Source organism: Pundamilia nyererei, unplaced genomic scaffold (genome assembly GCF_000239375.1).
Source record: "Pundamilia nyererei isolate P.nyererei 1_Seehausen unplaced genomic scaffold, PunNye1.0 scaffold00145, whole genome shotgun sequence".
In the NCBI taxonomy this organism is placed as follows: Eukaryota; Metazoa; Chordata; class Actinopteri; order Cichliformes; family Cichlidae; genus Pundamilia; species Pundamilia nyererei.
In genome coordinates this window covers 929,612-939,755 of record NW_005187546.1, presented here as the reverse complement: position 1 = coordinate 939,755, position 10,144 = coordinate 929,612, and the positions used below count along the sequence as shown (strand labels likewise).

General features: G+C 41.3%; 1 protein-coding gene across 3 annotated transcripts in view; it reads right to left on the bottom strand.

The window, feature by feature from the left end:
* The window catches only part of LOC102208930 (axin-1-like), a 22,716-nt gene continuing 12,572 nt past the window's right edge, over positions 1-10,144 (bottom strand). For 2 of the 3 annotated variants that reach the window (XM_005744553.1, XM_005744552.1), the window contains 7 exons: positions 8,392-8,529; positions 6,731-7,121; positions 5,821-5,998; positions 4,969-5,145; positions 3,656-3,952; positions 3,409-3,558; positions 1-3,324 (listed from right to left, as the gene is read on the bottom strand). In XM_005744553.1, coding sequence (XP_005744610.1) covers positions 3,198-3,324; positions 3,409-3,558; positions 3,656-3,952; positions 4,969-5,145; positions 5,821-5,998; positions 6,731-7,121; positions 8,392-8,529 — 1,458 coding nt within the window. In that variant the 3' untranslated portion in view covers positions 1-3,197. The remainder of the gene's footprint in view (positions 3,325-3,408; positions 3,559-3,655; positions 3,953-4,968; positions 5,146-5,820; positions 5,999-6,730; positions 7,122-8,391; positions 8,530-10,144) is intronic. The other variant, XM_005744554.1, reaches the window with a different exon arrangement.

Sequence of the window (10,144 nt, the reverse complement as noted above, 5' to 3'; positions counted from 1 at the left end):
TTTATTCAACATCTTTATTATGAAGTACCCTTTTAAAAGAAATGTACAAGTGGAACCAGCACAGTGACATCTTGGCGTTGGAAAAAAACAAAACAGAAAACACCATGGACATGTGGTGCAGGTCTGAAGACACGTATGAAATGATAATGTACATATTTACAGCAGAGGGTTGATCAGAACAGAAGTGAGAATAGCATGACTGCAGCTAAAAATACAAATGGGACTGAGTGATGATTAAAACTAATAATAAAAAGCATGGATTGGTTTCAATAAACACATTTTTGAAAGGTTAAAGGCACTGTGTTTCACACAAATCAACAACGCAACAGATGCAGTTATTTGTTCTTGTCCATCAAATCATAAATCACAAGAAACAACTCAATGTAGTCATTCAACTGTCCCTGGGTGCTCTTTCTAATAAAACAGATGCAAAATATATCAGAGGGCCAAAAGCAGTTTGCACATAAACATTAAACCAAAATAGACAGTTCAATTCATCTGGAAACATTCCTTAAAGAACATGCTCGCTGATTATTAAAATTACATTTTTTTTCTTATAAACAAATACATTTCTAAATTTTTTATTTCATACTGAAGGCATAATGGGTTGGAGTAAGGACAAACACATTTTCTGATCCTATGCTCCTCTTGCTGGGGCAAACCCAGGATGATTTCTATTTGACATTAATGCAACACATTCAATTAACAATCAGCATCGAGGACACAAAACAATCAGGTGAACAGATCAATAGTGAACCTGTCCTCAAGTAGCTGACATGATCGATCCTTCGAGGATATGGTGGACAAAAGTAAAAAAAAAGAAAAGAAAAAAACTTTTTTTTAAAAACAAATTCATAAAGTTACATTCGGCTTACGTAGCTGGTGTGCCCTCAGTGCAACGTTTGCACTGCGCTTTATATTCTGACCTCAAGGCTTTACCGCGTTATGGTACAAACACAAGCAGGTTAAAAGACTAGCTTGACATGTTGAAAAATTCACTCTGCTGTTTTCATAACAAAAAAGTGACCATATGTGTAACACTCCTCGTGTCTATACAGTAAACATGAAGCTATAGGCAATTAGCTGAGCTTAGAATAGAAGACATCTCGCCTGGCTCTGTCTACATTTCGCAGTCTGCCTCCCAGCACATTTAGCGTTTCCTAATCAGCATGCATCTATAACCTGAGCTGAAGGCCTTACAATCATTACGATCTTACAATCTTACTCCGACCTCAAATCTGTTTTTCCCCACCCGCAAAAGCGAGTAGTTATTAGACAGCTCATCAGGCTCTAGGCAATCGTGATAGGTCCTCTGAATCATCAATTTATATGTAATAATCTAGCAATCCACAGATCAACCAAATATCAATACTGGCATATTTTGAATCATCTACCGTGTCACCAATTTTGTGCTGAGCTAGTGTGATATAAATCTGAAAAACCTTTAAACAGTTTAGAATGACAAAAACAAAATAAATAAATAAACAAAAACTAACAATCAGCTATCAAGCAAACTATTTTAAACATCACCACTGGTGCCACCCTTCTTATAAACCAATGAACAACAAATAACTGATAATTAAATTAAATTAACTTAACTTGTAGTTGAAACTCACGTAGTTTAACTCACGTAAGAGCCAGGGTAGGTCCAATCTTTTTAGTAAACTATAAACTAACAACTGCTGGCTTTAGCTTTGCATTTACCGCTTAGATATATGAGCTGTATTAACTTATCACAGTATTCCTGGTGAAAATTTCTAATGTCAAACTATTAATTTAATTTGGAGAAAGGAAAACAAACAAAACAAACAACCCTGCAGTTTTTAAACTCAGTGTTCCTCTACAAAGTTTTAAGATGTAGGAGGAAATACTACATTCCCTCACAGTTATGTCAAATAACACACATTAGATAGCAGTGGACTGCACATACATGTGTATGTAGGCGAAGGGGGCTCACACTACACTCTTTGGCTGAGTTCCGGTGTGCACGACGGACACTTAACGCTTCAGAATAAGCACTGTAGATAGTAATGGCACTGGCCAGGCAGGCAGGCACCTAGACTGAGCTTGGAGTTCTGTGCGCAGGCTTGTGATATAGCAGAAGACTTCTAAAGTTACACAAGGGGCCAGTGTGACCGTTTAAAAAAAAAAAAGATATATTGTGGTCTTTTTTGAGGGTAATAAAAAAAATCCTATATTTAAAAATCCTCCCGCAGTAGAACACGACTGCACACTCAAAGGTAAACAGTACAGAGCTGAGGTGCAGTGATGTGGTATACTGGGAAGAAACAAACAAATCGGCTGCCCTGAAATGACTAATGAACTAGCTTCAAAACATACACAATAATACAACATTAAGTCTGAGATATGACGAAATTAAGCTGCAATAATAAGTAATAGTACCTGCCTTGTACATACACGATTCAAATAAAATGAAAACAAGTAGCTAGAATACTTGTCTTATTAAAAATACGGTAAACAAGTTATGCAGAGAACTGTTATCTGAACAAGGTGATGTGAGAGATCACTACGTGACTTCTTGGAATTGAGGGTGAGCAGGTTTCTCTGTTCTGAGGCTATGAAGTCAACGAGAGGCAGGCTAAATGTTCCACTCCCCAAAAATCTTCTGTCACCAGCTGATGAGGAACAGAGACAGCAAAAGGCAGCTAGACTCCCTAGAGGAACAAAACTGCTTCCTTTACCGTCCTGAGCACCGATTGAAGAGTTTCCGTGGTAATGTAGCAGCATCGTAATGGTCTGCGGAGGACGGGCTCCTCCAGAGCAGAAGTGGAAGACTACTTTAAACCTCTCTCCTTCAGCAGTCCCCTCACCCTTTTCCCATCCATTGCAGTAGAAGTGGAAGACTGGTCAGACATACCTGAACAGCTCTCCTTGATCGTCCACAGTGGAGACAGGACAGGTGAAATAATTTATGTTCTTCTACTACCCGCTGTATCATCTGACTGAGCTTTTTTGCTTTATGTGGGTTTGGATCCAGGCGTTGATGCTCCGTAAAATTAACCGCCTCCTTAACGCTTGAGCTTCGACTATGCAGCACAATCTCCATTCGGTCGCACGTTACTCTTCCGCCTTTCTACTTCCCGTTGTTCGTTTTCTGGCAGGTGAATTTCAATCCCACCTGAATGTTTTCTTCCTCTTTTTCATGCCATCTGATTTGTTTTCATGTTCCCAAAATTTCAGTCAACCTTCTCCACCTTCCCAACAATCTTCTCCTCGAAGATAGGCAAGATTGCGTCATCGTCACGAACCTCCTCGAACACCACACCACAGTCAAACTCGTCGCTCACTTTCTTGAAATAGAACCTAAACACAAGCACAAGTGTAAGAGCACATCTTTAACATTCCCACACACACTTCAGGCTTTTTAAAACCTGTCTATGTATTTACCTGTAGTGGCCCTTTTTGGTAAGCAGCTCCTTGAACTGGCCCAAAGTCACTACACGGCCTTTAACAGATGTTCGATAGGGAATTGGTTCTCCACAAAAGTAGTAAGCCACTGTCATGTTCTCGCACATTTGACGCTTTCCAGACTTGTGCCTGAGACAGAAAAAATACACGTAAACACACAACATAAAGAATAAACATTAATAATAATAACAATAACCGAGTACACAGAATTTGGCCTGACACCTACCTAGGCTTGACCTGTTGTAGTGCAGCCCTCCTCCTCTCCTCCTCCAGCCTCCGTCTAGCCTCCTCCAGCTGGGTGAGGGGGTTGGGAGCTGGGTTGGGGGGCATAGCTGGGTCCTGGATGAAGGGATGAGAAGGCTGGACTTGGGTGGATGATGAGCCGGGGATAGCGGTGGACACTGAAGAAGGGTTACGTAGTTGAGCAGAGACCCAGGGGTGCACAGCTCCAGGCCGCTCCACTGAAGCTGGACGTGGCGATTCGCTGCTGGTTCCTGTCCTCCTTGAGCTACTGGTGCTCCCTCTGAAAAAACAAGAGAATTGCCTGCATTAAAATGGGCACAGGAACTAGAGCCTCACAATATGAGACTATGCTAAGCATAGTCTTATTGATCGCTATATCAAGAACCACTGAAATTCTGGTTCTTGATATAGCAAGTACGCGTTACTCAGGACAAACATTTAAAACCTGAAGAAGAATAACCCCCAACATAAGCAGATTTGATTTGTTCGATGTATCCACGTGCTCCCCTGTGAGATTCTCCCTCTCCGATGCTGCCTAAATAATATCACTTTACTCTCATTTATTAGTAGGCTCCAAATTCCATTCATTTGCAGTAAACGTTAAATATTTCTAAGATATGTATGTCTCTCTGATCCTGTTTGAGGGGAATGGGCATCTGCCACATGGTGTTGTACACAAAAACTCATTTTTTAGCATCACTGGGGAAGAGAATTAAACTCTCACAAATAAAGTTATACTTCACTTGCGTTGTTACTGACAACATGTGCAACAAGTTCCTTCCATGTTAGAGCAGAACACGGGCAATCTGTAACACATCTAATGCTGGAGGGCGGCCTTGCTGTTAATCTTGTTGGCACAGGTCTGTTATATATGCCAGCTGACTAGTGCCCGCACACACAGTTATGTGGTCATGGGTTAATAATAAAGAGTAATCATTAGCCAGGTTATTGCTTAGCTGTGGGCACAATCGCAGATTCCATTTGCCGTTATCAAAGTGTCATCTATAAGGTCACAGAGACATTCACTTTGCTAGGAGCAGAGTCTGCTTTTACTTTGATCCTCTGCTTTAAATGGCTACCAACAACACAAAGTGTTCTTCTTTTTTGCCAAGTAAAATATCAATGCCAAACCACTGCCAAAAAAAATAAAAAAAATTCAATACACTATATCTGATGAGAAAGAAAACACATCACCTGTATTCCTAATTTAATTTTTATTTCATTATTTGATCTTAAGAATTTTAAAAATTTCAACAACTATAAATTACTGTCAGCTTTAAATATAAAACGACTCACCCATGGGAACTCTTTCTCTGTCTGTCTCCATCCATCATCCATTGCAGGATCTTCTGGTTTCTCTCCAAATCCTCCATTGGTACCTGTGCCTCCAGGCCACGCCCACTCTCGTCACCTTTCCCCGATGCCTCTGATGTCTTCTTACAACCTCGCCGTGATAGTGTGCTGCCTTTACTACTGCAGAACAAACAGGTAACAAAAGAAAAAAAAAACAGTTGGAGTCATCCGATTACTTAACAATAAGATACTTTACTGCCACTAGGGCACTACCAGGATACGGACTTGTCATTAATAATAGTATAATACATTAAAGAAATACAAATGTATGCAAAGTTCTGGAGCCTATCCCAGGGTGCACCTGTCACAGGACAAACACACAGAGACAACCATTGGCACTCACTTTCACACCTATGGGCAATTGAGATTCATCAATTAACCTAATCCCACTAACTGCAAGTCTTTGGGTTGTGGGAGAGAACCCATGCAAACATGGGGAGAACATGCAAGCTCCACACAGAAAGATCCCGGCCTGATGACGGAATTGAACTCAGGACCTTCTTGCTGTGAGCCAATCGTGCTCAGTGGGAATATGGCTGTACGGTAAAAACTGTTCAGGAATTGTCTAGTTTTGAATTCTTCATGAATCTGTATCTCTTAGCAGACGGTAAAAGTTCAAAAACATTTTAGGCAGGATGGAAAGGGTTTTTGAGTTGTATGCAAGCAGCAAAGAGATGAAGATGTCACTCAAAGCTGGTAGGTGGAAGTTAGTGACGCCTTGTGCAGTTTGTACAATCCTCTGCAAAGCTGTTCCCCTTCCATACAACTTCCTATAGACCAAGTGCACACGCTTACCTATAACCCATCCCCTCGTGTGTGCTGGCTCCAGCTCCGTCAGCATAGTTTCGACTTCTCCCGGCATACTGATTGGCTGACTCTCCATTCCACAGGACGTTGGGCTGAGACCTACTACCCGTTTCCTCTGGCCCATCCCTTCCTCTGTGGTGGTACAACAGCTTGTGGTGATGCATACCTGAGATGGAAATCAGTAAAGTAAATGGAAACTCACAGCACTGACATCTGTGCTATTTCACCTGAAGAGCCAGTTATGGCTTGCCATTAAAAAAAAAATTGTAACAGGATGCACTAATTAGTCCAAGCATATTATAGTTCCTTCCTGTGTTGTAAAGGCACATTAAAAATCTCAAGACTCCATCTTCACATTAACTCAATATAATGAGCACGAGTTAAGCCTACTCTGTTATACCAACATCAATATTAAACAGAGCAACAACAGCACATTATTCCACAGCAACACAAACACTTGAGCAGAATAACAACTATTTCTTGCTACTTGAGGTTACATTTGCCAAAAACTACAGTGTACAGTAGGTGTGGGGAATACGGTCAAAACAAACCAAAACAAAACAAAACACTCTTAAAAGACAGGGACACAGGATATGAACCAGGTATAATGTTGAAGTATCAGCATTAACTTCTAATGCACAGTTCCGCAAATAAATAAAATAATTTTTAATGTTTGTAGAAATAATTTACCCAAAGTTGTGTAATGTAAGAAAAAGTCTGCACTTTTTCTAAATGTGTTTGTAGAACTGGAGAGGACATGTAACTGTGTCCGTTGGAGAGTTGCTTTAGCGACATGTGGTATTGGGGGCAGAGTTTAACACAGAGAGTAACCTGGGCCCACATTTAGATCGTGGAAATCGTGCTCGACCATTTCTCCCTCCCCTTCACAGCCTCTTACCTTTGACTCCAGCAGCAGGCAGACTGTGACCTGCACCTCTGTGTGCAGGGTAGTGAGGCGGCCCGATTCCCCCGTCAGGTGAACGCGATGATTTGGGAGGAGTGTGCCGACCCCCTCCTGCTAAGGTGCTGTTGTTTGCCCCTGGCGACTGGCAGCCTGGCGTCCTCATCACCCGCTGTACATGCTCATCCAAAATAGATTCTGGGTCGTCGTCATGGGGATCGTCTATGGGGACCAGGCCTCCGTAAGTGGCGACTGTTGCCGTGTTAGCAGTTGTCTCGGAATAACGGGCACCATAAAGAGGTGGAAACGATGAGGGGACGGGTAGAGACATGCTATGAGAAGACATTGAAGTTGTCATGGAGACGTCAGCATCATCCCCCTCTTCTTCCTGTTAAGAACAGAAAATACATTTAGTTTTTCAATTTTAAAACTGGGTTGTACATCAATACAGAAGACAATGATTAAGGTGATGGAGGCTAATAAATGTGTTGCTTTTTTTGCCTAGCCTTTCTGCCTGTGTAATACAAGCCGGATGGCTTCGTGGCAGTAACCTGACACCCAAGGGAAAAAAAGTACATTAAAAAAGAAAAAAAGAATTGGGCAAACTTTATCTAAAAATGCTGTTGTGTCAGTTCACCTGATATCAACTCACTTAGAATCACCAATAATTAAACTATCGATATATAATCCCAGAGTGATTATCTCTTCTCTTGATGGCATAGTCTCTCTTCTTACCAGCAGCAATGAGTCTATACAGAAGCTATCACTGTTAAAGTGGAATGCTAGAGCCAGATTAACTGAGTGTAATATTAAATTCCCACCGTGGCTGGTCGCAAGAAACCGAAATGGCAAGTTTTTCTGGCAAGAATCTTGTTTGTCACTTGTTATAACAATGTGTTGCTGCTTAATAGGGCTGCACGATTTTGCATAAAATGAGAATCACAATTCGCTCACGATTTTCTTTTCTAATATAAATATTTATTGCACTTATTAACTGCACATCCACTTCGTAACAGTTGAGACTAAACATAAAAACAATTACGTCTCCACCGTTGCTCGACACTGCGTGTATACAGCAGGTAGTGCAACATTTGAAAAATAGTTTCTTTGCCTTTACAGCTTCGTCATCTCTCACGTGCTCTCCGTTGTTTTTTCCCTGCCAGCTGACTTCTGTATCACGTGGTATAAGCCTCCGCCCTTGTCATTTGTTGAGCAGGAAGAGTGAGCACTTGTTTTCATGCAGATTATGTCCCGGATCAAAATGCGGTACAATCGTCATCTTTTTTTTTTTTTTTTTTTTAAATCGTTGTCATTTGGAAATGAGATCGCACATAAGTATGAATTGAGAATGCGATTTTCTAATGATTAATTGTGGAGCCCTACTGCTTCATACAACTCTACCCTACTGCAAGAGAGTAGAATCAATCGCTAAACTGTTCACAGGCATTTCTGCATATATGGCATAATGCATTGTCTAAATTTCTACTGTGTAAATCTCCTTGTAGATGAGAAGCTAGCTGTGAGTCTGGAATAGAAGTGACAGAGCTGCATAGGCAGGCTGCCTAAAACGGAAACAACTCTTTCTTTCACTTACAAAGTTTTAATTTCGAAGAATTAAAATCACATTGCAGGGTGCATATATATGATCGTGTACTCACCAGCCGTACTCTCTTCAGCCTCTCTTCAAGTCTTTCCTGAGCCTCTCGCTCTCTGAGCACCGTCTCCAGCCTGCTGATAAGCTCCGCTGCAAACCTCTCAGGCTCTACGTGGATGTCCTTTGGCATTCGATACGTGCGCTGTGTATTGACACAAGTAGAAATTATTACATACTACACACGGGTGCATATGTCTGCTGCCATAATTTAAATGGCAAACTTATAAACTAATATGCATTTAACACATTCAAATGGGAAAACTTAACTTGTGCAAACAATCAATGTTAGCAATGTGTGACAGTTATGGTAATTCCTTCTCAACTACTTGCAGATAAATACTGCCTTAAGACCACCTCACATTATGAGCTAAATCTGCCTGCTGTGTATAGTACCATTACATCTACTCCTCCTACTTCTTCAAACCCCGAATTTAGGAATATGTAACTATGTTTTATTCCAAAGTTTTAACTGGTATCAATCAGATGCCTCTCAGATGTCACTTCTGAGTGTCTGTACATCAAGTGCTTTTAGTTTTTAATGGGGCTGGTGATTTCAATCAGTGTCCAAGTTGATCCTGAACTTTTAAAAATCCAGTGCCAATAAGTTGCTGAACTTTAGCTGTACTCATTTTGACCAACAAGCTGGTAGTGCACCAGGACCTCAGCTTTGCATGGGATGCAGCACCTTTACTTCCAGTTTAAACTGTGGAATGTGCACACAAGTCACTTCACTGACACCAAAAAACACACAGCACCTCTGGCAGCGATTCAACACAGTAGCAGGCTACAAGCCCACCGATCAGACATGCTGAAATGACCTCGCACTGCCAGATAACCTCAATACAACAACAACAAAGGGCTCCCGTCGTCACCTGCCAAACAGATCATGTCCTGAAGGAATGTGTAGAACAACTGAAAGATGTTTTCACAAGGACATTTTCAACATCTTCCTCAGACAAAAATAACATTCCCACTTGTCTAAACGGCACCACTATAATTTTGTACCCAAGAAATCTGACCCAGCTTGTTTGAATGACTACCACCCTCTAGCCCTCACCCCAAGAAATGTGAAATGCTTTGAAAGGCTTGTCTTGCAACATAATAAGTCACATCTCCCTTTTAACCCCTAGAATTTGCATGCAGAGAAAACCAGCCTACAAAAGATGCCATTATATCCACCCTGCACCACCTCAGTCTGACTCACCTGCAATACAGAAAGTCATACACATCCTACTGATTCAAGTCAACTTTTTACACTATCTTGCCACAGCAGCTTGTGGAGAAGCTGAACCTGCTCCGTGTGGGACCTGGTACCTAGAACTGGATCTTGGGCTTTCTTACACAGAGATGGCAGATGGCCAGAAAAGGAAGAAAACAACACAATATGCTGAATACAAGATCGCTTTAAAGGGTGTGTATTCAGCCCATTATTGTTCAAGATGTGGATACATGACTGCTCTGCTAGTTTTAACACCAACCACACCAAAAGGTTTGCTAAGGTAGGCCTCATTGCCAATCAAGATGAGTCAGCACACAGAGGAGTTGACAGCCTGACAACCTTAACCTCAACACAGGGAAAAACATCAACAATGAGATAATTGCTGACTTCTCGACAATCAGTTTCACCTTCCACTGATTGTTGGTTCTGTGGTAGAAACAAAAGCATGTAATTTCTGCCGATATGCCAAACTGATGACATCACTTCCAGTTACTACACCACCACAGCCTTAATCAAAAAAGGCCTAGCAGCACCCTCC